Here is a 26,654-nt window from a genome sequence, read left to right on the forward strand (position 1 = left end):
AATCGTGGCCAAACACATCAGCAATCGTGTGATGTGGTGTCCTTGCTCCGAGTGAGACCTCTGAGGTTCTCTGTTCTTCAGGGAGAAATCGGCGTTGGAGCAACTGGCCCAAGAGGTCCTCGCGGACTGCCTGGCCCTCGGGTAGGTCCCTACATAAATGTTCCTGGCTTGGCTTCTTGCAACCTACCCTCTTTTGGAGGCAGCTTTGTACCATCACCTCCTACTCAGTCATCTTAGAAGATGCCTAAAGGGCTGATTTCAGAACCCTCATTTTTTCACCAGCCAGATTTGGAGGTGATGGACACTGCTATGCCCAGCTGGCACTGACCAGAATCTATCCACAGACTGCAATTAGCATCTCCTTCCATAATTAGACAACCAGGTCACACTGGCCAACTGCGTGGCCAAGCGAATCCTGCCCCGCTGACTGTGTTGGCTGTGCTCTCCCTGGCCAGACGGGAGCATTGAAGGCAATACCTACACCCCGACATCTGCATTTTTTAATCCTAGCAGCTCAGTGAGGAACCTCCTTGGTTTTGTACGCTTTGGGGATGCTACCTGCAAGCTCGTTCCTTCAGAAATCTGCCTCCAGCTTTTTTTTATCCTCGTTTCCCTCTTCCCTCCTGTTGTCCTGGGCAGAGGGAAACCAGCCCCTGTCATCCTTGGGGCAGCAGCGTTCACTTTTCATCATGCTGCTGAGAAGTTTTGGTTTCCTTCTGGCAAAGACCCCAGGGAGACTCTCTTGAGTCGTAATCAGAGGCCATGTTTCAATTTGCTGCTTCTGTGGCTGTTCCACGAATAAACTGATTTTATGCTGCAATCCATTTAGACAAACTCCCCATCTGCCAGCAGAACTGTTCGATGAGGCCCCTGAGACAAAACACTTAATGAGAATGTCAACAGCTGTGAAAGGTCTGGGGTAAACCTCACTCAAGCTTCATTATCTGAAGGAAATGATGAAATAATGTTTCTGCTCTTCTGACTCCAGCACAAATCTAAAGTGAATCACAGAACCTCAAATTACATTGGCTTTATATAAGAGATCTAAATTTGGCCTCACAGGACAATGCCTAAGTCTAGGCATCTTAAAGACAGGTAGGTCTTGTAGGATCTACCTAGGGAGGTCATAAAAGGACTTTGTAGACCCACCAGCACAGCTATCCCTCACAGCAAGGTTTATAAGGAGCCAACAGCACAGTTAAAGGGAGGCTCAGAACAAGGTCTGCAGCCTCTGGAAACCACAGCTGGGCATGAAGATAAGCCTTGCATTGGTCTCCAAAGGCACAAGTTACTGTTGAGCCATTGACTGGTGGCCTTTTCCTTCTGCAAGTCAGTGATATGAGTTCCAGGTGAATTCCTGGCTGCCTTATTTATTGTGGTGAGTCCTGATGAAATCAAGTTTAGGGGGAAGAAATCTCCCTGTCCCAGGAAAATCTCAGATCTCTTGTTGCACGTGCCTTTGTCGGCTGTTAAGTTCGGCTGTTAAGTACATCTTGGGGAGGGACACACCAGGTCATCCAGCCTCAGATGGCTTCTGCTGAGCTAGTCCTACCAGGGCCTTTCTATACCAACAGCAAGGAAGAGACAGCTTTTCGGAGTGATGTATATCATGCTAAATCGGTGCAGATCGTCTCACAAATGCCTGTTTCTCTCAGGGACTGAGGAGAAGCTGAAGCTTGAAGCTTCAATCTGACCGAAGCCTTATTCTCTAAACACTGCAGTGTCTACCGGCAGTGACATGTGGATGATCTCAAGTCCTTTAGGCTCTTTGACCCAGACCCATAGGAGCATTAAGGCACCTAATGCTGATGGAGGTGTAAGTGAAGAGGTTGGACAACTCCTTTGAGGATCTGGGCTTCCTCATGCTGAACAATTCCTGTTGGGCCCAGTGGGTTGGTTTGCAGAGTTGGGATTATGCACGTTGCAATTGTCTTTACTGATGATCATCAGTACAACCTTCTCCATCCTAACAGGGTGACAAGGGCATCGTGGGCATCCGGGGCCCTACTGGCATGATGGTGAGTGTTAAAATAGCAACAAGGGCTGATTTTACAGCGCGGACAACAGTGGGCCCTGGGCTGGCAAAATCCCCACGAGCAGTGAAAAAAAATAAAATAGGTTGATGCTTTCAGCAGGAAGTAGAGACTTTGGGAACCTGAATTCCGATGTTGTGTTGGCATGAGTGAGTACAGGCAGTTGTGAGACGTAAGGTGTCATGCAGAGCGCAATTGCTTTATGCTCCTGTCCATTTGGCTGACTCATCTACAGGCTGCTTTTGAAGTCCTCCGGAAATATCACTCCCTCTCTGTTCTTCTTTGTCAGGTCTGCATCGATTTCGGGGTCTTGTTTTGTTGTAAATTCCCTTTTCATTGATAGGGAACTGAGTCAGGGGAGACACAGATCACAGCTGGCATTTTTATTTATTAGGCTGTTATCTGTAATGGAATTAATCCGTTATTACAAGTAGGATGGGCCTTTATGAAGCTCCTCAGAAGGCCAAGGGTGGTTGCAGTACCAGGTTTCACCCTGGGATCTCATCCCTGAAGGACTGATTCTCAGCAAGACTGGTCTTTACACCTCAAGGGTTTGCCAGATGATGTGTGCCAGTGGTCAGAGCAGCAGCGCAGGGCACAGGGGGATGGAAAAACACAGGTTTTGTGCCCTTTCGGAAATGTCTGTACTCTGTCTCCTCCCCATCCATCCTGTCCATGGCCACCCCTGTGATGAGCTGCCGGTTCTGCACGTGGAAGGTGCCACCTCTCTGCGTATTCATGGGAGGTCACTGGTCACCAGTTTTGCGAAGGGGTTACACCTGGTGTGACCACCATGGCTTTTCAGCTCTCCAGGTGTGGTTCCCATCCTGACTGCGTCTCCAGGGGCTCCAACCTGCCCTGGGGGACATCTGTGGAGCCCCATCACCCCCATCTGGGAGGAGCCCACTGAGACCAACCTTTTCCCTACGTTCTCCGAGAGGTGCAGGCCACATTTCATTAATGTTAAGGATACAAAAAGCACAGTACATGGCTTACAAAGCGCGGGAGGTTGGCTAAATTTATACATCTGCCAAGAGATCCTGAGTTGTGCCCAGGTCCCAGTGGTGGGCAGAAGCTTAAGGCTAAATTTTCTCTTTGTGCTACTCTGATTCACTTCTCAAAATGGGGGAAAGGAAAGGAGAGTAGAGGCTCCTGTGCTGGTCCCACCAGCAGCTTCTCCAAGCTGGACCCTGTCCTTGGAGGCAGCTCTGCCTTCAGGTGGAAGATGCTCTTTCCTAACACATCTTCACATGTTGTTTTATGTTCTTGCAGGGTCTAAAAGGTTTCCCGGGTGTGAAAGGCGAAAGAGTAAGCAACAGTCATCTTATCTACACAGTGCCTGTGCAGGAAGGCGTCGTTGTGGGGAGCCTTTCTCTACAGCAGCCCACGCTGCTGATGCCATTGTTAAAACAGGGGGGATAATCCCAGCATCTTCTGGGGGTGGACTAGGAGGGGACCTCGGTCAGCGTGTGGAAGTGTGAAGTGGCATTAGCAGCCCCCTGTAATGGCTGGGCTGTGGTAAGGGCGCCTGCTGTCTTTATGCACGCCTAGTTCTTTTTGGAAGAAAATCTGGGAGTTTGGACAGGAGATCCCTGGTATGCGCTGGTTGATCCCCAAGTGCGCAGGGCTGGGGGAAGAGGGCTACGGAGCAGGTGTCCTGCAGCATCAGCAGGACAATGACGGCCCACCAGGCAACCCATACCCTTTAATTTGTATCAGTGAGCAGGAGTCCCTCAGAGCAGCCTTCCAGTACTTCAAAGGGGCCTACAGGAAAGCTGGGGAGGGACTCTGGATCAGGGAGGGGAGCCGTAGGATGAGGGGGAAGGGTTTTAAACTGAAAGAGGGGAGATTTAGATGAGATATTGGGAAGAAATTCTTTGCTGTGAGGGTGGTGATCCCCTGGCCCAGGTTGCCCAGAGAAGTTGTGGCTGCCCCATCCCTGGAGGGGTTCAAGGCCAAGTTGGACGGGGCTTGGAGCAACCTGGTCTAGTGGGAGGTGTCCCTGCCCAGGGCAGGGGGATGGAACTAGATTATCTTTAAGGTCCCTTCCAACCCAAACCATTCTATGCCATCAGGAATTAGTCCTGCCCTTCAACCTCATGTTCCATGCCCATTGTAAAAAACTTTCAGGAATAGCTAATATTTCATACACTCTCAGTAAAGCAGGCCAGATTTGAGGTTCAAATTCAGGAAATCCTGCATTATATAGGCAGCCTTCCCACCCTACATATAGTCTAGGCACATCTCTGCAGCATGGAGATGCTACATCCAGTTGGGAGGTCGAAACCCAGCAGTAGCTCCACATCGTGGATGTGCTGAGCACAGAGTCAGGCAAACCACTTCAGTCCTCTCGGTCTCTATTATTTTTTTTTTTTTGTATCAATACAATAAATTCTAGTTGTAGGCAAACTCTTGTGGGAAGCTAATCATTTTGCAGAGTGCCCAGAGGAGCTGACTTCCAGCTGTGATAGATCTTAGCAGCTTGGCATGCAAATCAGTGGACTGAGCAACCCACGAAGAATGAGTAAAAAGGGAATCGCTCACTGTCTTTATTTTCTTTCCTGTGTTCAGGGTGATCGGGGACTTCTGGGACCCAAGGGAGAAAGAGTAAGGACATTCCAGATTGTGACTTTTTGGGGCAGACGGGTAAAAGGCTTTCAGGATTTTATAGTTACCAGTGAGCAGATGGACAGTTATTTAAATATGTCACTGATCTTACAAGGTAGAGGCATAAAGGGTGAAAAATATTTATATGTGTTTTCAAATATCTGGGGTCTTAGTGTTTTTATAGGATTTGTCTCATTACATGCGGGTGAGCATAGCCCACCCAGCGTGGAGCACTGGGCAAGGATCCCAGAGGACGGGGTACAAACGCCTTTCATCAAAGAGGACTTTAAATCCTACACGGTGGTGCGTGCAGCGCCATCCACCTGCCTGGATCATGATCCCATTGCCAGTGAAATCTTCAGGACTTGAGGCTCAGAGCCTCACGTGCGCTTCTCCGTGTCCCTGCTCAGGCATCTGGCCACCCCCAGGGTGAAGGAGTTTTTCCTTCTGTCTAACAGGAGTTTCCCTTGTTGCGACTTGTCCTTTCACTGTGTGCCTCCAAGAAGAGCCTGGATCCATCCTCTCCACATTGTACACCCATGTAGGTAGTAGAAGACAACACGCAGATGCCCCCCTCCTTCTTGGGGGTCTCCACCAAGTTCAATCCACTTTGTCGATGCCATCCGTGCACTGGACACACCGCTCCGGGTTGTTTTTTGCCAGATAGTTTTGATGGGATCCAACAAAACAACAGAAGAAAAGTCATTTTGGCAACCATTTGCTGAGGCACAAAAGTGCCTCCTGTGAATTAAGGGAGGAAGAAAATTTCCGCTGAAATTTCCGCAGCTCACCCCAAAGCATACTGCGATCTTAAAAAGCCTAAACTGGCTCATAGCAGGTAATGCGAAAATAACTCCCCAAGCGCTTCTGGAAAATGCACAGAAAATGCTGAACTTCTGCCCAGTGTTTTGTTAACTTCCTTCCTGGCTGAAATGCCTTGTTAGAAAATGAGTTTTAGAAAACCTACATGACGATTCTGCCTTTGAGTCATGCCGTATTAAATGATTAAGGCTGATTTGTCTCCGAGGAAGCTACTTTCAAAGGGGACTCGCTCCAGAGACGAATCAATTCTTAATCTGCTTCGTGAAGAGGCCCCAAAACACTTTCCAGGCTGAAGGAATGTGTAATGCATTTTCCAAAGAATACCTTAATAAAATATAAGGTGGACTGCGAGATAAAACAGCGGAGGCAGGGCGGGGGTGGGGGGGGATAATTGGCTTGGGTTTGTTCCACATGATTGCAGCTTAACTTTCTAACTCTCCCTCGGTCAGTACAGGAGTAACTGCACGGATCCCAGGGCCTGTGCTATGTGTTGGATCGAACTACAGGATATTTATTCACCCTTTTGTCCCCAAAATTGATTGAGCCCCATCCCGTCTCCATTAGAGACCCTCCAGCGCAGGGAAGCAGGAGGGTGTGTTAAGCCAGTATTTGATCAGGGTCCTATGGTGATGGTGACGGTTGGACAAACTGCAAAAGATTGTCAAAGTTTGGGGAATCTTGATTGATGCACGGTTTTTAAGACTCCAGCAGCAAGCCACAGCCACCCTGAACTGAAGAGAGCTGGTGTAAAGGGAGTCCTTTTCAAGTGGGCTACAGTTGCCCCTTAGAAGGTGGCTTCAGGCCTCCTCCCTCCAAACTATGGACAGCCTCACCACTATGGAGACACAGCCTTTACCAGAGCGGAGTCATGTCTTGCATGGGAATAGCCTTGTTGCAGCTTCTTCACTCTCTGAGGAGCAAAATATCCCTCCTCAGCTGCTGAGGTGATAAACAGACTCAGCATGGGTATGTCCACGTGATTACTGGGCACCTGTAGCAACTGGCTCTCTCAGGAGGACAGTTTGGGGGTCTGAGCTTCCAAAAACTGCCTCTGATGGGAGCCCTAAATGCCACTCCCCTTCCTTAACTCCATCTCTGTGTCCGTAAATCAGGACACCGTGAGTAGACCCATTCACCATCCTGCCTATGGCCACCTCCCACACCTGGGAAGAGATCAAACCTTGGCATCCTGCGTGACATACGGTGACGAAGGGGCCAAGCCACCATGTCAGTGCCACCACTGACAGCCTCGGATCAGGAGCTGAACCTCAGGGTCGTGCTGTGAGCAGCTCCATTTCCAGCCATAACATCTAGACTGGGGACCCGCACGTTTTTTGGAACAAGATGTCACTGTCAAACGTCAGGACTTCTTGCAGTTTTCTGTGCACGTTCATTATCCAGCTTTTAGTTAAGGACCTTAACAATCAATGTTGTGCTGTGGAGCTTACGTGCCTTTCACAGCAGATGGACCACAGTTTGGGAAATGCTTAGCTTCATTGCAGATGTGTGAATTCCCATTTTGCCCATCATAACAACTGTGGTTCCATCCAATGGGACACATGAGTTCTTCTGTCACAGGGTGTCTACATCTCTCCATGTTTCCTTTCTCTAGGGTGAGCCCATGACTATTTTTGGACCCCAGGGCTATAAAGGCAGTAAAGGAGATCCCGTAAGTTTGACCCCTATTGAATATTTAAGCTGTCCCTTTCCCACTGTTGGTGGCATCAACACCAAGCACAGCTTGGGATAAGCACTGAGAACCAGCACTTTGCTCCAGTGCCAGTGGCTGAGAGATGGGTCCTCCCAGGAGACAGGCACAATCCACTAATTTCTGTCTTACCTTTCAGGGTGAACGGGGCCTGCCAGGTTTTGATGGAGACAAAGGCGAGAAGGGAGAGGATGGGCCTGTAGGAGAAAAGGTATGAACCTCTCAATGCGACTGAGAGAGACAGCAAAAAGTCGCTGATTGCATGAGGAAGTGATCGATATCTCTGCATCCTCCCTTCCCACGTGCCTGCTGGAAAACGCGGTGCAAGAGCACACTCGCCCAGCTCTTACCACAGAAAGGGAGAGGAGGACGCTGGGCCGGGGCTTAGGAACATGACACACATCCAGTTTTTACCAGGTGTCAATTCTGTAGTTTTGGGACCATGTCTGCAGTACGGGATAAGAGAGGACGGAGAAGAGAAGGCTCCAGGGAGACCTTAGAGCAGCCTTCCAGTACTTCAAAGGGTCCTACAGGAAAGCTGGGGAGGGACTCTGGATCAGGGATGGAGCGATAGGACGAGGGGGAATGTTTTTAAACTGAAAGAGGGGAGATTTCAATGAGACCTCAGGAAGAAATCCTTTGCTGTGAGGGTGGTGAGCCCCTGGCCCAGGTTGCCCAGAGAAGCTGTGGCTGCCCCATCCCTGGAGATGTTCAAGGCCAGGTTGGACGGGGCTTGGAGCAACCTGGTCTAGTGGGAGGTGTCCCTGCCCAGGGCAGGGGGTGGCACTGGATGATCTTTAAGGTCCCTTCCAACCCAAACCATGCCATGGTTCTATGATTCTATGGTCACTCTTGGAAAAGTGACCATTCAGTTACTTGAGCACTGTAAGAGTCCTGCATCTCCCTCTCCCTCCAAGAGCTGGCCATGCTACTTCAAACCCTGCAGCTCCTGCAACATTCTTGTTAGGGCTTGCTTGGCTCCTCTGTCCCTGTTCATCACACGGGTCTGTCCCCTGGGTGGTGGCAGAGCGAGGCGCCTGCTCCTCAGTCTGCCTTTGCTCTTTGAGAGCACCCTGTGGAGGTCTCATGTCTCAACCCATCACCACTCCGCTGGGAGGAACCACAGAACTCTCTCACTCTCAGACTGAGTCACAGATTAAATCTCCATGTACTAATCATACCTATTTTCATATTATATTAATACTTTTTGCTCCAGAAGTCTGACCCAGGACGGGGACTCTGCTGAATAAATATAAGTATCTACAACAGCAGCATCCCTGTCTGGGCTAGACATCAACTTCCTGCTTTTGCCCATGGGAACCTGTATAATCAGAGTAGTTCAGGCTGGGAATTGCCTGATCCAGTGTGGGCATCTCCCTTGCGAGGAGGCGATTCGTGTCCTCACCACAACTGATTGCACAAATTAGGTCCCCAGGGACTGTAAGGGAAACCCGTGGAGATGCTCCCATGGGTGGTACCTATTTTTTTAAGTCAGATGAAAGCCCATACATGATATCTGTCACACTGCTTTCTAATAAAAAAATAATACATAAGCATCTCCTAATGCAAGAACACCTCTTGGCCAAATATCTGAGTGACTTTGGACAAAGCTCCAGAGTAGTATCTCCACCACCAGTAAGACCAGCAGGGTCAAGTACTTGAGTGTTTGCGAGGAGGCAGCTCATCCAGAGGTGTGAGACCTTTTTCTGCTTGTTTTTCTTCAATCCCCATCACTGGTCACCAACTCTTTCACGGGACAGTTCACTGAGGTTTCTGCCAAGCCATTCCACAGCTGGTGGCCTTCTTCCCCAGCACTGGCCACCATACAGACCTTTGAGCTCCCTGGGGCTGGTCTGCTATAGAAATGGTGCTTTTTGTCATCCCCTCTGCCATCTCCATGGGTTTCTTCTACTGGTCTCTCTCTCAGGGAGGGTGACCTCAAGAGCAGTAGGTACCTAAAATGTATTTGACGGGGATTTTAAAATTTTAGGGAGTCAAAGGTGAAGCTGGCTCCAAGGGAGTGATGGGGCTTTTTGGAACAAGAGGACCAGTGGGACAGAAGGTGAGTACAGTGAGCACCTATGTTAAGGCATCTCCTGCAAGAACTGATGTGTAAAATCACACAAGGACTGATGTATAAAATTCTGTCACAGCTTTCTCAGAGAATAATTCTGCATTCGCTCTGAGGGTGGTAAGCCCCTGGCCCAGGTTGCCCAGAGAAGCTGTGGCTGTCCCATCCCTGGAGGGGTTCAAGGCCAGGTTGGATGGAGTTTGGAGCAACCTGGGCTGGTGGGAGGCGTCCCTGCTCATGGCAGGGAGTGGGACTGGATGGCCCTTAAGGTCCCTTCCAACCCAAACCATTCTGTGATTCTATGATGCCCTCTTCCAAATTGCTGATTGAAATGTTATGGGGCTGCCAGAGGGCAGAAGTAGCTGTGTTTTTCCAGGAGAGTCCCAAAGATTTCTCCCATTTTGTAAAGCAGCAGAATGCTCTGGCATCTTACCTGGGCTAAAACGGTCAATAATGACTCGCTGAAATGTCAATATTCAGGCGTGAGGTGTGAACTGCTGTCTAAGCCCCAGTTATAGTCAGCGGAGATGTAGGGCTCCGTTCGGATGACCAGCTGGGGTGTTGGGGTATCCTACCTGTCCCTCCAGCTCCAGCTCCAGAAGGGTCCCCAAAGGTCTCCTTGTCTCCTCTTCCACAGCTGTAGGTATCTCCTACAGCAACACCTTTTTCCAGAGGAAATGCAGCTCTTCGCCTGGTAATTTGTCATGATTTCCTTGCAGGGGGAGCCAGGAGAACCAGGCTTGCCGGGCTTTGCCGTGAGTTGGAGCGTGTTTCTCTACCTTTGCAAGTCTTGGGCGCGGAGCTGGGCTTGCGCTGCTGCTCCTCTCCCCACAACCACATGTATGGGTTGTGGGGTGGGATGCTGTGATGCTGGCTCTGTTGCGGCTCCACAAAGCCCACGTTCAACAGGGTTTTGCTGGAAAACCAGCTGTGGGCAGGGGGGACCACAGCCAGAGGTATGTTTTAATAGGATGTTGCATTTTGCATCAAGAAACACATGAAATATGCATTTATTTATTATTTTTTAATGCCTTTAGTGTATTGAGGGGCATTGCCAGACATGAACAGATGATGTTTCATGTTCAAATGGCTTAAGAATTGTGACTGTAGGTTGTCTATTCCATGAGAAATGTATATATCCTTCAGAGATTGGACTACAAGTGGCTATTCTCAGTGGGTGCATGTTACTGGCCAGAGGGAAAACAGCTTTGTTGGAGGACCTGGGTAATCTCTGAGTTCACTTCGTTTCCTGACAAATTGAAATCGGGAAAGAAAAAAAAAAAAGAAAAGCAATTTTGGTTGGCAAAAGTGTTTACATGCCTTTGAACTTCACCGTTTCACCTGGAAGAAACCCCCAAGTGAAAAAAATGGTCTCCAAGGTTGTCCAAAGTGAAAAAAACCCCTGCTGATCTCTTTTCATCTGGGAAAGGAAGGAATAGGAAGGAAGGGAACACAAAAAGGTGACTGGGCTTTTTCTCAAGTCATGGAAATACGAGCGCGTTCAATTGTTTTATCGCAGTAAGAAATACCAGTGTTTTCTTAACCTGTTCCCCAATTATCCCTCTTTGTGTGTGAGAGAGCAATTCTCAGCAACGATCTGTTGCTGTGAAGGCTCTACCGCCGTTCAGCGCTGCCCACTGATTGCTGGCCACGGCTATGTAACTATTTACAAGCCCATAATCCAGCCGGGTAATTGCTCACTGAGAAAATGACCCTCATTCAATTAAGTATTTCAACCCCTGCCTAATTGTTAACAACCTTCTGAGCGCTGTTGGCGAAGGGATGAGGCTGCAACGCGCTGTAAGACCTCAGCATCTGGGATCACCCACCGCACGTAGGCATTGGATCAAGTGCATTTTTTGGAATTGCTTTGTGGTGAACACCTGAATCCACAGGTGACCAAGCAGTAGTAGCGCGGGAATAGAGCAAAGACGTTTGTTGAGGCTGCTGTGTGCGAAGGAAGCACAGCTGGACTCCACCATCCTGGCTAGAAACCACCCAGTCGTAGCTGGATGATGTGCTGTTTTCTACTGGCTCCCACAGGGATGGACACATAATACGGTTAACTACCAGAAAGTGGTTATTTTGTCAATCAGTATTTGAGGAAGACCAAGTAATCTTTCTTTTGGAAATATTTAGGGATTCTGCTGGTGCAGGTTAATGGTATCTGCGCTGTGCTTGGAGCTAGACTGAGATAACAGAGCTTGGGTTTGGTCCTTCATTGAATTTCGAAAATTGCAAAAGTCAGATCAGAGCTGGGGCCTTGCTGGAAGAGCCATGATATACGACAAACTGGTTGAAATTCATCTGACCTCAGGTTAGGTGTCTGCCATGTTCACTTTCCACATCTGAGCGAGCCATGCTCAGACTTGTTTTATTGGCAGCTTTAGGGTACTCTTAGCGTGTGATTCACAAGATCTATTTCAGACACCTGTGTTAGGACACAACATCCTGATGTGACTTGTTCTCCACAAGGCCAGGTCTCACTTTATCTTCTAAGTGCTCACAGATACTTTGATTATGTTTTTCCCCAAGTTATTCTGGAGGGGCAGGCAAGGCTGTCCCATGTATCATTCCCCAGGTCCCCTTCTCCCCTTTGCTTGAAGGCAGACACTACTTGGTGCAGTCTACCGGTAGCAAATCTGTCCTATTCAAAGTCTCGAAGGTAATGGCTAGCAGTTCTCATTTTCCTTCAACTCCCTCTAATTCCATCTTTCATATCCTCAAATTGCCACTAACTCATTGCAAAAATGTGCTGGTCCCTTGCTGTCCTGCTGAATTCACTCTGGGTAATTTAACTAGTTTGTAAAAAATCTGATCCATGTCTTCTTTTGATTTGGTGATCTGTAGGAGTTCCCCAACCAAGTGACAGCATTTGTGTCTCCTTCCTGTAATCATTGCCTGGAGATTTTCAATGGATCTAACTTTACAACAGGACCTCAAAGCAAATGAGTGTATTCTTGGTATTCAAGACACCTCTTCCTCCTTTTTCCTCCTTTCTAAAAGCACTGCTCTTTTTTACATTGATATTCCTGCCATGCTTCACCCTTCCGTATTAATATTGCAGCCTGTGTTATGCCTATTAAGTTGCAATCTATCTTGATCGCGTATTAAGGCTTCCAGCTTCTCTTCTTTATTTCCCATGCTTTGTGCATTAATATACTGGCAGATTAACCCATTATTGTCCCTAAAGCTCTATTCTGAATACTCCTCTCTTGCCATTATGCCCTATTTTAGGTTTCCAGGGTCTACAATTACCAGTGTGCCTTGGCCCTCTCCATCCTGGTTTGCAGTCCTCCTCAATAGGTGTGCAAGTTGGAGCTCAGAGATGTTCTTCATCTCCTCTTGTGAGCTGGGCTCTATCGTTGACCAGCAGCTCATGGATCCTTGCCCTATAACTGAGGAAGCCAGGGTCCATGAGGTAACACCACTGGCATTTTATTCCCTGGGTGTCCTGCTTAAACTTGCCCGGAGAGCAGGAGACTCACCAGCTCCCTGGACCTTCTGCTTTTGCTCTCAGAACCATTTCTGATGCACTTCATTCTTCAGTGCTTGCCAGAGCACATCTGCCAAAGCCTGCATTGGAGCAGAGCCACCAGCACGTGAGTGAGAGGAAGGATGGGGGAAATACAGGATTTTTTGGTCCACGCTGATGATTGAGCACAATGCAGTTTGCAAGGTGTGAAAGCAAAGCCGTACACCTGAAGACAATGCAAGAAGTGAGAGCAAGTCAGGGGATTCTGGTTAACACCGGGACAATCAGATGCTAAATGTGGCCAGCCCAGGAAGGCTAACGGAAGGCTGAAGGACACTCTTCTGCCACCATTACGCAGCACAGGGTGTCAAAACCAGACAGCACTCTGCAGAGTCTGAAGACTTGGATGATAACCAAGGCCCTATAGCCCAGAGTATGGTAGGTGTGAGAATGGTTATAAGCAGGAATTTAACTTTACCATAGATATTAAGAGCACAAGAGCTCTTGATACAGATAACAGTGCAGGGCAGACAACTCTTAAGAGCTATTCAGGGTCCCATCAGGAAAGGTCTACCTCCCTTCATTGGTTGCGTGTGGACTTCAGTGAACCCATGTGGCATCTCAGTTCTCCTGCCTGCTGAGCAGTGGGACACTTCAAGCCAAAAAAGAGGAAAGGTGGGGTGTAGGGATCTGTCCTGGGCTTGACAAGAGGTGTCCCTGGCCACTCGGAGTGGAAAAAGACATCTCCTAAGAAATTCTTGCCCTGAGAGGGTGCACCGGTGTGTCCTGAGCACTTCTGATGAGTCCAGGCTGGTCAAAGGGAAGTTAATCAGCCAGAACTTCTGGCTGCGGGTGGAAATCTCTGCCCAGATACCTTGGAGGCTTTGGAGCAGGCTGAGATGTAGTGCCTGAGAACAAATGCTCCTTACATCATTAAGGACCAGTGGCAGCTCCCATTGGTCCAGAAATCCAAGAAAGGATTTTTTTTGGGAGGATCCTCAGGACTGCAGCAAGTAATTGTGGGCAGGACAGTCTAGACACAAGACACAGCAGGGAAGGGATAAAAACAGAGATGAAATTCTTAGGTTGAGACTTCCAGCTGCTTTATATGCATCATCCCATCAAATATTGAGCACTGGAGCCCAGGAGGTGGGGAACCTTGTAGCTGAGGTTGCAGCCTACGCCACGATTTGGAAATGCATGAGCCCTTTGATGTGTGTCTTCAAACAGATCGATCCTTTTGGGGCGCACCGTTGGGGCATTTCTGCTGGTAGGTTTCACATTTTCCCAGGGTGACCCAGCCAGTTCCCCAGCTCGTTCGTCTGAGTGTAAACAATAAGGCTGGAGACAAGGCAGGCTCCTCCCTGGCTCCAAGCCCAAAGCTTCGCAGGAATTTGTGCCTGGAAGCAGAGATCCTTGGCTCCTCTAAGACGTCTTTGCGTCACAGCCAGCGCTCAGGACTTATGACTAAGCCCCTGCGTTGCTGTGCCTTCGTGGTGTCTTTGCAGTTAAATGAAGCCTGTTCCAGCAACACTTTAGTAACAGAACCAAATAGCAAGAGCCATTTCCAGTACTTCACCAGTAATTGCCTTTAAATTGTCATTTTGCTAGGTTTTATTGACCAGCCTTTATTTGTCTGGCAGAACATGGCATGTAAATCTGAGGGAACAATTTTCCATTCAGCTTTTTTCCATTGCCTAGTGCTCAAACGTTTCCCTCTTCCTCTCTCTCTCTCTTTTTTTTTGTTTTTTGTTGTTTTTTTTTTTTTCTCCTATACCATCTTTTTCTTGTCCTGGGTGCAGATGGCCTTGAAAAGCATCACCTCTCTGACCTGCTTCTCCCCCCTAGCTGAAGCAGGGACAGACCTGCTGTCACATTCAAGCCTTTTTATAAACCTTCTAGTCCATATGACAAAGTCTCTTCAGCCCCTGCTGCGTAGGAGTCCACCTATGGGGAGATAAGACCCAGGTCAAAAACTTGCTTATGTTTACGGGACCGAGGTTTAGACCCAGCTGCCTTTCAGCCTACCAGGACAAATTGTGAGCTTAACTCTTCCTAAAGCCATTTGGGCTCCTTTCAAGTCAAGAGCAGGCAAGAAGCACCTCATGATCTAAGGCAGATGGAAGAGATGAGAGTTGGACACGGGCAAGTAGGGAAGCACAGGAAAACAAGGAAAGGTCTCTCCTTGACACAGGAGACACTAGGGACAACTGAGAGAAATATTAAAGCTGATTGAGAAACCTCTAACTAGTGTCAGGCTCCTTCAGGCTCAAGAATAATTTTTATCCCATCCCTTTAGATACAGGTGTGTAAATCCCTGGCCAGATGGATCTGTACCCAATTCAAAGCTATCTCAAAAAAACACCAGGCACTTGAAGGTATCCTGGGCTTGTGAGATTTAACCATCAAACCAAAAGGTTTATTACCCTCCAAGCAGGCAATCTGTCCTAGCAAACAGAGAAACTCTAGTTAGCTGGGAGTTTTATGGTCCGTTTACTTCCTCCGATGGAACTTCATATTGATCGTGTCAATAAATAGCTACTAGTAAATAAAGGGCTTGCATGAGATGTTTGTGTCTGATAGTGTAGGCAGAGCTTGAGGGACGTGGACTTTACCTGATCCAGACATGACCGGCAAAAGCCGTTGGAGGAGCACCCGGTCGGCTCCCAAATACTCTTCTTACTCTGAAAAGTAAAATGTGCCCAGGCTTGGGGAAGGGTTTGAAGAAGCAACACGCTCCACAGAGGAGGAGCTGAATTTTTATATCTGGGTAGTGGGTCTGTCCTCACGGTCTGACCCACCATCAGGGACAGCATCGTCCCACCCCTGTGTCTCTGGGATGTTTGCTTGTCACTGCGATCATGTTTGAACTGTCTGTTCACCACTGAGAGGAGGAGAAATTGGAAACGTGCTGAGTCTGCCTGGCATACAAATCTGGTGGCTGATTTTTTTACATTTCTTTTTAATAAATGTGTTTCCTTTCAGTAACATACCGCAAATTAATTCCAAGTAGAGAATGCCACTTGTTCATCTCCTGATCTGCTTCAACAGCCAATTCATTCTCCTCTGAGTGAGCTGAGCCCTGTGCAATCAGTGTCTCAAGTGGGGATAAATACAATTTCATCTCACATCCAGGTTCTGAAAACTGCCATCGAAATCGGCCAGAATGGATGAGTCGACTGTGGCAGCCTTGCAAAAAAAAAAAAAAAAAAAAAGAGAAAAAAGGGCATTTCCAGTAGCTTTTAGCTTGCTACCGAAACAGTGGGAGACACCGTGCAAAGAGGCCCTGATGATGGAGGTGGCTCCAATGTCCCACGTTGACCTGAGCTGCAAAGTGGTTCCACAAGCCGAGAACCTCCAAAGTGTGGCAAAAAAAGGTGTCGGAGAAGCACCTCTGCCCAGCATTGCCCACAAGTCTGGGCTGGATGAGGATCTTTATTTTGGCTCTCAGCTCCCCACATGGGAGGTCTTTACCTGCTGCAGGCCTCTATTTCCAGAGCTGTAATTATAAATAAATCAGCTCCCAGGTTGCATTTGCCAGTGGCTCACAAGCCCATGAGTTATGGGTGCTAAATCCCAGCCTCGGGTCTTGGTGCTAGTACTAGGGGAGCTTCTGACCTCGGACTGCAGGGACACAAAACCCAGGCTCTTACTATTGAGTTTCCATCCTGAGGACTGTCCTCAGCCACTTTCCCTGCAAGAGCTGATGCAGAAATGAATTTTTCTCCTCTTTCTGGCAGGGTGCAGCAGGTCTTAATGGAAAGAATGGAAACAAGGGAGCCAAAGGCGACAGAGGTCTTCAGGGGCAGAAGGGGAAGCCGGTGAGTAGCAGGAAAGGACATGGTTCGTTTGTCAGGTAGAAAGAGGTTCTGTGCCTTTCTCCAACCTGGATTCATTTCTCCTCCCACACCCTACATGCCTCATTACCGGAGTCAGGTTCTTGCTCAGGGTAAGTCTTTCCAAAAGGGAGATGAAATTGCTCTCTAAACTTCCTGGAGAAGTCTCTAATGCACATCCTGGCCTGAATTTTAGGAGGAGCCATTCTCTGGATGCCAGCAGAGAATCTGTCCATGTATCTAGCAATAAACTTCTAAATTTTCTGCATGACTTTACCTTTCTTACTTACCAAGGCCCAAATTTCAAGTTCCTTCATGTACCAAGTCCAGATCTCCTTGATGCTGATCTGCCTCATGGAGAGAGCAGGGAACAAAGCAGCCATTTGCTAAAGCCCTTATGGACCTCATTTTCCTGGGACAAGCTGGTTCTCTGTCACGACAGGATGCCTTTCTTGCCCCCACATAAGATCCTGCACATGGATGGGACTTCAACCCCTTATTACTGAAATTGCATCTCCAAAGTGATGCTCAATGGGAATATGCCTTCACTTTACTTTCGGGAAATAAGCTGAAATCTGTTGGTGGATTTTCTCTTTTGTTTTCCCATGAGAGAAAAAAACACAAAAAAAACCCACCCAAAAAACAGTAGAAGATTTTGGGAGGGAGCAGGAAAGGAAGACCTCACTGAAATTAATGAACAACCTCTAGATCGTTCAGGTAGTGCCTGAACGATCCAGACTTTGAATTTCCAGGGTCTGTGACCAACACAAGAGCTGAGGGAGACAATCTCCACGGTGCAGGCGATTGTTGCCACTCCATTTGCTCAAACCTCAGTAACACTCGTTCCAACACACGGGTCCTCAAGGGTCATTTTCCAAACATTGCCCAGCATAAGCTACAGGCCCTGTGGTGACTCACCACAGCATTTTGTCCCACTTCGCTAGCAGCTGACACACATCTTCGACAAGGTCATTCCTCGTCCCACTCCAGAGATGGCTGCATTTCTAGCAGCAAGGTGATCATGATCTGCAAATTTTCAAGGAGCCCCTGGTGGTTAAAAGCACAATATAAACACAAGGTGATGCTATTCTTTACCTTTCAGGCTATGCATGATGTGTTTGTCTGTATTTTTTTTTATGTAGGGAGAGAAAGGAGATCCTGGGACCACTGGTGACATTGGGCAGAAAGGAACAAAGGTAGGAGATGGGCGAGATTCTGTGAAATCTCCATCCTAGTAGATATTCAAACACTGTCCAGACGCGGTCCTGGTCAACCAGCTTTAGGTGACCCTGCCTGAGCGGAGGATTTGGACAAGACGACCTCCAGAGCTCCCTTCCAACCTCAACCACTGCATGATATAAAGGTTGGGACAAGCAGGGAAGAGAGCTCAAGCTCCAGGATGGAGTGAGGCCGGTGGGGAAGGATCATAGAATCACAGAATGTGTTGGCTTGGAACGGACCTCTAGAGGTCATCTCGTACAACCCCCCTGCAGTGAGCAGGGACATCTTCAACTCGATCAGGTTGCTCAGAGCCTCATCAAGCCTGGCCTTGAATATCCCCAGGGATGGGGCCTCCACCCCCTCTCTGGGCAACCTGGGCCAGTGTCTCACCACCCTCATTGCAAAGAACTTCTTCCTAATGTCCAATCTAACCCTGCCCTGCTCTAGTTTAAAGCCATTGCCCGTCGTCCTATCGCAACATGCCCTTGAAACAGCCCCTCCCCAGCCTTCCTGTGGGCCCCCTTCAGGGACTGGAAGGCTGCTATAAGGTCTCCCCGGAGCCTTCTCTTCTCCGGGATGCTGCGAGCAAAGCAAGAGCTTGCAGCGCCACATTGGGGTTTGCCCTATGCACACACAGAGTTCCTCCCTCCTGCCCTCAACTTGGTTTAACGTCACCACCTCTGATCTGCTTTATCCTCAGGGCTTACGAGGGCTTCCGGGACGCATCGGTGCTCCTGGAGCCGAAGGCATCAAGGTGAGCTAAGCCTGCCTTTCTGTCCTGCTCTACCTGCCCCATTTCCAGCAGCGTTTCCCACTTAAGCCCAGGACAGCATCATGCATGAAGAAGCCACCCTAACTCTAGCAGGAGAAGTCCCTCTTGGTGGCACAGGGCTGCAGCCTGCAGCACAGGGGGACATGGTCACACAGGGAGCCATGGACAGGAAGGTTTTAAGGCTTGCAGGGAACTTTTTGATAACCTAGTGTAAAAAAAACCAACAGACCCTGCCCAAATCCCCTCCTGCTCTGTGGCTTAGCAACTGCCTGGACTCATTTCACAATTACTGCTGGGCACATCGCTCCGATTGTCAGCACCACTGGTCCTTCCTCTATAAACAGGGATAATGACCCTTAATGGTCTTTTTATGAAAGGTTTAGAAAAGCTTGATAAGAAGTAAGGGAGCTGTTGATAGCTGAGCCAATGGGATATGTTGTGACTGTTGTTGTTGTTGTTATTAATATCTCCCTTCATCAGCCTTGGCCTATTGGGTAAATGAAGTACCGTTCAGTGAATTTCCCACCTACTTTCATGTAGGTGGTCTTGGAGTCAGGGCTGTCTAAAATTTATACTGGTCTGAAGTAGGACTTTGCCTATACTTAGGCTTTCTGTTACCAGTAGCGTGATCATGTTCCCCCCCAAGTACCACTTACCTTGCCATTTTGGAGCCAGTTTTCCCGATGTTTTAGGGGCTGTGTGCACTTACAGCCCATCCACTGCTTTTCCATCCACAGGGAGAAATTGGCAGTCCTGGAAAACCAGGAATCCCAGGATCAGATGGACCATATGGACCAAAGGTGAATATCTAAATTATGCATCTGCCTACAAGTAGGAGGTTTCCTAAAAGCTTAGCAGATGCTGCAAATCCACCTCTGCAACATGATTCTTTCTTTCAAAGGGCACAAAGGGGGTTATTCTGAATCTGTTCCTATAAGCCAGCATAGACCTGGGTGAAGATGCTTGGACATCTCAGGTGGGGACCTCTTCACTTGCCTCTGCAAGACTCAACCGGCTTCATCCACCCCAGCCCCGATGCTCCACAGGCCCTATAGCATGTGTCACGTAATGGGGCTTTATAATGAGATTTCTATCAGTCTCCTTGAGTACCACCAATGCTCAAGCTGAGAGACCCTGCTGGGTCCCACTCAGTAAATAATATTGTAATCTGAAGAAAAGCCAGTTCATCCAGCAAATTGCAACCTTGCCAAGTCCATGATTTTATCTTGGCTCCTTCCAGGGTGAACAGGGAGCATCAGGGGACGATGGTGCCTCGGGGATTCCTGGAGAGAAAGGAGAAAAGGTTAGTACTCGCCAGACTGCATCGAGCTGCCATTTATAAAGGAATAAATCCCACATCCATCAGGTCAAGTTAACAAAATTATACACTTTTTACATCATTGGTACCCTTTCCAGTGGGCAAATGTCAACTGTCTAGAGCATTAAGGCTGGAACTGCAGTTGGAAAGGGCAGGAGATGGAGGTCTCCTTAAATTCACCCTCTGCTGATGTGCAAAACCCCGGAAGGGTGCCTGATTAGTATGAGGAACAGCCATCCAAACCCTTAATTATCAGAGTTTATTCAACATCGCCATGCCCAGGGTAGAGGGTGCCTGGGAAGCTGTGGGGCAGAAGAAGTGGATAATACTTGCTGCCTCCTGGGCACGTTGGCCATGGGAGTGGGAAAGGTCTCCAAACTGACCTGCTCCTGGACTCTGCTCTCAGCTCCCTGAGGAGACCCCACCTTGATCACTCCCCACAGATTTTGCCTCTCTGCATTGCTTAATTTCCCATTTTCTTCTCTAAAGTGAAAGTCTAAAATTTATACCTCCCCATGGGAGAAAAGTGGGTTTTCAGTTAAAACAGCAACTGTTTTGAAAGAAAGAAAACCACACAATAATCCCAGCAGCCTCCATCAAGTCTTTGGGCATTTTCCACCCCCTCCAGTCCTTCTCACATTCAGTTCCACCATCTTGTCTGCAGCTGATTTGGGGTCTTAAAGAATGTGTTGCTTTTATTGAAAACAGCTTTTCATCCCCTGATGGTCATCTGTCTCAAACACTGAGTCCTCTTGTCAAGCAACCGCCATTGATCACTAAATCTCTGATCTGTGAATGGTCAAAGGCTGAGAGGTTCTTTCTGGGGAAATATCATCCCTTCCTCTCTTGTTCTTCTCCTCTCCCACAAACATCTGCTGTCGGCCACTGCTGAAGGTTGGGTGTTGGGCTGACTGGAGGTCTTTCCTTCTGCTGTGTTTAATGGGAGGCTTTTCTGTTCGCAGCAGCTCCAGGAGGAAGCTCAACAGTGCAGATGAGTAGGAAATTCATAGGCCAGCTCTTGGTAACTCTCTTTCTCCTCCTCAGGAGGGCCCAACAGCAGACAAAGTAGAATGTAAAGGGTCTCCCCTAGTTGCCAATGCCATGGAAGTCTTTGGATAATGTTTGACTGGCCCATCTCTAAACAAACCTGTGCTTTGTGTCGGTGATTGTCAGGGGGCCAAAGGAGTTCCTGGCCTGGGAGGCTTCAAAGGACAAATGGGATGGCCTGGGAAGACTGGAGTTGCTGGACCAGATGGACCTCAAGGGCCACAGGGTGAACCAGGGCCACAGGTGAGTAGCAAGTGATCTGTAGGATGCCCTAAAACCTGCTGAGATCTGTACCTCACTTCCTTATGCGACATAGCACCCCAGATGTGTTTCCATATGTCACTGTGTACACATACATCTCCCCACTTCATAGATCTCCCCACCTCTTACAAACTGGCACCTGAGGCGTCCCAGCTCAACATGGCTGCAAAGTCTGCTGTCGTTCTCTGGGATATTGGTCAATGTACTTCAGATCTCTTGGTGCGTTTATCACCAGAGACTTTTTTTTCCCCTTTCCTCTCTTCTTTTCCTATCTGCAGCATAAGATGTGACCTCTCAGTGAAGAAAGGAAGGCTGATAATTTCAAGTTATGAGGGCATCAAGTGCACCCCTCCTGTTGCTAATTATCTGGGGTGCAGGATGCCAAGGTTTCGGAAGGAACTGGTGGCTTTCAGACCCCATTTGTGGGCCATACTTAATAAGTGTCTTTGCATGCAAGACATGCTGGGCACCTTTTGAAATCTAACAAAAAGACTTGGAAATGAGACATGCTAATACTGTTTATGAGCAGGAACATGCTGCCCCCAGATTCTATGGTAATGAAGAGTGTCTTGCTGCTGCCAACACAATGCGGAGGGACAGATACTAGAGATTAGTGCTAATCGCCCTCCCTTAGACAGCAGCCATTAAGTAAGGAAGAATTTTTTAAGTGAAAGAGGACTGGAAATGAAAATACCCTTCTCAGCTGTGCTGGTGGGACTAGCTGAGTTTCAGGCTTGGACAAGAGAATATATAAATTAATATGAAAGAGAATATGTAAATTAACATGAAAGAACCGAGAGCAAAACCGTGACCTGGACAGGCTGGAGAGCTGGGCAGAGAAGAACCTAATGAGGTTCAACAAAAGCAAGTGTAGGGTCCTGCACCTGGGAAGGAAGAATGCCAAACACCAGTATAGGTTAGGGGCGGACATGCTGGGAAGCAGCTCTGAGGAGAAGGACCTGGGGGTCCTGGTAGACAGCAAATTATCCATGAGCCAGCAGTGTGCCCTTGTCGCCAAGAAGGCCAATGGCATCCTGGGCTGCATAGGAAAGACTGTGGCCAGTAGGTCGAGGGAGGTCATTCTCCCCCTCTACTCTGCACTGGTGAGGCCACAACTGGAGTACTGTGTCCAGTTTTGGGCTCCCCAGTTCAAGAGGGACAGGGAACTACTGGAGCGAGTCCAGCGAAGGGCAACCAAGATGATTATGGGACTGGAGCACCTCCCTTATGAGGAAAGGCTGAAAGTGCTGGGACTCTTTAGCCTGGAGAAGAGAAGGTTGAGGGGGGACCTGATTAATGTTTACAAGTATCTAAAGGGTGGGTTTAAGGAGGACGGAGCCAGGCTCTTTTCATCGGTTCCCAGTGACAGGACAAGGGGCAACGGGCACAAGTTGGAACATAGGAAGTTCCGTTCAAATACACGGAAAAACTTCTTTACGGTGAGGGTGACAGAGCACTGGAACAGGCTGCCCAGGGAGGGTGTGGAGTCCCCTTCTCTGGAGATTTTCAAGACCCGCCTGGATGCAGCCCTGAGGGATGTGCTTTAGGCAATCCTGCTCTAGCAGGGGAGTTGGACTAGATGATCTCTAGAGGTCCCTTCCAACTCTGAAGATTCCGTGATTCCGTGAAAAGAAAAGCGAAATTTGGTTGACTACATGAAAGAGCAACTGTTTCCTATAAGCTGTCTCAGGGATAGCCCTGTTTTAGCTCCTACCAGGCCCTAAGCCTGGCAAACATCTGGCGTGCCATGTTTCACCCTTGACTGATGTATCCTTATACAACCATGTGTAAGGATTTCATCTGCGTGTGTGTGTATGCAAAGCCTGGGTGTACACACATCCACACATATGGCTTGTAAAATACTTGAGTTTTCTGCTAAATGGGGATTTGACTGTGCTGCTGCTTTGAAAACAAGGAGAAGAGGTAGATTTTCTTCTGTATTCTCTTATGCCCTGCTGAATTATTTCAGGCAAATAATCCAAACTCTGATGACCAATGACTATCCTTCACCAAGTGAGAAGCGCATTCAATAGCATGGAGAATTTAGCCGATGTGTAGCTGCATCTGACAGCTCAGGACTGTGCTGGTAAAGATACACTGGTGAAAATTGCTTTGGCTTTTGAGGGCAGAAGTTGGGACAATTCAGACCCAGTTTTGTGTGGAAGTCTGAATGAGTCTGGACTTCATTAGATCATCTCTCCAGGATCTCAACAATCTCCCTGTCCTAGGGCCCCTTGCAAGGACTTCTGACTTGGACGGTATAAAGGTATCTATGTAGGATTTAGTGAGTCTTAACCTGGTTTTTCCCCCATACAGAGGAAGAGCATCACGTGTTCCAAAAGTTTGTACCCTGCTCTTTGGAGCCGTAAAACAAAAAATACCCAACACTGAGTGTTAAATCTTAGGGAAGAAGGGATTAAGGAAGGGAAAATGCAGGTGGGTGCAGCAAGGTCCACGTTGCACTGATGGTCAGATGGAACATCTGTGTTGTGTTCTGAGATGTCATCAAATAAAAGCTTGACCTAGACCAATCCGGTCCATGGTGCAAGGGCACAGAGGATGGTCTGGGCCTCCTGCGTTGCTCAGGAGCCTACAGCTACAGCTGAATCCCACCCGCTGCTTCACCACTGACAGGGGGATTATAGGAAGGACTGCCCCTGAGCCTTTCCCTAAAGGGGTGCAGCTGTAGGAAGACCCTTCCAGAACAATAAAAAACGGACTAGATCCAGCTTCAGACCACAGCAGCAACATTATTCTTCTTTCCCTTGCTCCCCAGGCTGTACCTTGCAATGAAAAATATATCAAAAGAATCACGGAAGGGAGGAAGGAGCTGAAAGTGCGGGGGCCCCTCATGTATGTTTAAAAAGGCTGAAAGTTTTTATATTAGCAGTTACAAGCACTGCATGCTTAGAAAGCCGTGTATGAGATAATGAATGGCTTTCGTCTGGACACAGATTAAAGAGAGACCGTGAGATGCCACTTTCTACACCCACACTGCTACTTGTCTTTTCTCTAAATTAAAAGAGAAAGTCCCTGGGTCTGAACCACAGCAGCAAGGCCACCCTCATTTCTAGTGTGGGAGGGTATTATCTCCATCTGCAAGCCCTTCTCCCCCTGCTGAGACTCCGTTTCTTAAATTAGAGTGTCAGGGAGAGAAACCTGCCTTCTACCCCCGCAGCATCCATCCTTTCTGCAGGGAGGGACCATAGGAAACTCCTTGTGGTTGCCCAGGGCAGAGGGGGCAAAGCCCAGGGCTCTGACTCATCACGCCTGATCTGTCTGGGGAGCATTTGAAATCCAGAGAGCTCTGAGTGTCTTCTCCTACTGATGCCAGGTTGGGTTTTAGTGGGAAACCCCCAACTGGTGGTGTGGGGTATCTCTGGAGGGTGCTTGGGCACTGCTAACTGAGCTTTATTCTTCTTCTCTAGGGTCCACGAGGGAAAAGAGGGAGACCTCAGCTCTGCCTCAGGGGACCTCCAGGCGTGGATGGCAGAAAAGGAGAAATGGTCAGTACGGGGATGAGCCAGCCTCGCCTCCCAGTGGGGTTCCTCACCACCCTGCAGCAGTGCAGAGCGCTGCACTGGGGCTGGATGAACCCTGGCTGTTCTCAGTTGCATTTCTTGGCTCTCCAAATATTGGTTTTTTACAATTTTATGAATTTTACCCCCAAGTGCCAGGCACCGGACAAGGGCAATGCTGCCTACACTTCTGCCTGAAGGTCTCTCCAACTGGAACAACTGCTGTGAGCCCTGTGGGCTGCCAGTAGATTTATATAAGACTTCTTTGGGAAAACATCATATTTTGGGCCAGCACGTCCTCACCCGTGCTTGGCATGGCAGACCAGGACTAAAACCATACTCAGTGCAGTCCTTCAATGCAGAGGGGTAATGCTCGGCCTTTTAATGCACATCAGAGTATAACAGTATGAGCTTAATCTCCGGATCCCAACCTGCAACCCATGTTCTGGATCGGTCCCTACATGCTGCAGGTCCTGCCAACGCTGGCTCATGGGCTTTTTGCATCCGTCCTTTCCCTTTAATATTTTTAATCAATTTTAAACAACAAATCCAGTTTTCACCAGTTCTGATCAGAAAAATTCTCGAGGTATTTTCTCCTGGGAGGCAGAAAGCCCTGTTGGCAAACCTCAGCATCTCCCTGTGTTTCACCTTTTCAGTGCTGGGATTGCAATCCCAGTTGCAATCTTCTGCTTCCTCTGGTTCCCAGAGGTTCTCTGGAGGCCAGATCCTCTTCACGCCTCCACCTCAGCTTTTGTGGTCCCTTACAAATTGCAAAGAAACCTGACTTAAACTGTAGCTGGTAACGTCCTTAGTGTTTAGATAGGGCAGAGTTCCCAAAAAATCTGGGAGCTTGCAGCCAGCTCTCTGATACACATTTTTGTTCTTGCTTCCTTGTACATGGATGAGTCCTTTCCTTCACTCAGTGATTTACTCACAGATATCCCTCGAATTTAAGGGAAAACATGTGAGCCTTTTTCCCCGTCTCCCTTCCTAGTGCATCCTTTCCTCTCTAAGGTGCAATTTATCCTTGGAGCATTTAATGGTCAATCTACTGAGCTTTTGTAATGACTTAAGTGTTTTTAACAGGGTGAAAATGGTCCAGCCGGCCAGAAAGGAGAAAAGGGAGATCCTGGTCTTTCTGTGAGTACTTTAGCCCAAGATCACATCCTATTACACAGGCCTGAATAGAGAAAATAGGACAAACTACCCCTAAGAGGTGTAGAGGAGGAGGGAAATGCTGAGAAAGAGATTCATTCAGAGAATATCCGGGAAATGAGGGGTTTGGCCGTTACCCAGAGACGTCAGACATGCACAGGCTGGGGTGGGAGAAGTGCTGGGCTGTACTACGTCAAGCCCAAAAAATGACCCAGAACCCGAGGCACATTTCCCCACTCCCATCCTCCCTGTGATGCTTCAGACTCATGCTTGGCAGATAGGATCAGTGCCAATGCCACAGGGATGATCAAATGCAAAGAAAGAGCAGGAGAAAGCAATGCGCCCCCTTTTCAGAGTGGATTATGGAGCTGGCGTTACTCCAAAAGCTGCTGCTCTGGGTTTATAAATCCTGAAGAAGGAATGGTTGACCCACATGGGTCAGGGCAAGATCCCTGTTGCAGCTCCCCTAACCTTAGGGTCTCCGCCCTGTTGCCTGAGCAAATGTGTGTTGCGCCACTTGACTGATAGGACGGGGTACTTTCATCTTTCCAGTGTGTGGAGGACAAGCAGGATTTGGTTTGGCATGACGAGGGTGCCCTATGTGCGGGCGGCTGAAGACCCCAGCTCCCTGCATAGTAAGCGTCCCAAAATTTGTCATCCCTACAAGGGATAAGAGGTAGTGACCACATGAAGTGCAGTAGGATACCAGCTGTAGCACGTGGAAGATGCTCAAGTGAAACAGTGACAGCTGTCTGGCCCAAGGGTCAGGCACAGACTCAAAATCCTTGAGATCAGATGTCTCCCTCTGTG

General features: G+C 48.5%; 1 protein-coding gene across 1 annotated transcript in view; it reads left to right on the plus strand.

The window, feature by feature from the left end:
* The window catches only part of LOC128910301 (collagen alpha-1(VII) chain-like), a 128,834-nt gene that overhangs the window by 87,364 nt on the left and 14,816 nt on the right, over positions 1–26,654 (plus strand). The window contains 16 exon segments of the mRNA XM_054203388.1: positions 82–141; positions 1,974–2,018; positions 3,306–3,341; positions 4,605–4,640; positions 7,075–7,131; positions 7,310–7,381; positions 9,161–9,232; positions 9,961–9,996; positions 16,457–16,537; positions 17,695–17,748; positions 18,474–18,527; positions 19,283–19,345; positions 19,786–19,848; positions 21,037–21,153; positions 24,600–24,677; positions 25,776–25,829. Coding sequence (XP_054059363.1) covers positions 82–141; positions 1,974–2,018; positions 3,306–3,341; positions 4,605–4,640; positions 7,075–7,131; positions 7,310–7,381; positions 9,161–9,232; positions 9,961–9,996; positions 16,457–16,537; positions 17,695–17,748; positions 18,474–18,527; positions 19,283–19,345; positions 19,786–19,848; positions 21,037–21,153; positions 24,600–24,677; positions 25,776–25,829 — 978 coding nt within the window.

Source organism: Rissa tridactyla, chromosome 1 (assembly GCF_028500815.1).
Source record: "Rissa tridactyla isolate bRisTri1 chromosome 1, bRisTri1.patW.cur.20221130, whole genome shotgun sequence".
Taxonomy (NCBI): Eukaryota; Metazoa; Chordata; class Aves; order Charadriiformes; family Laridae; genus Rissa; species Rissa tridactyla.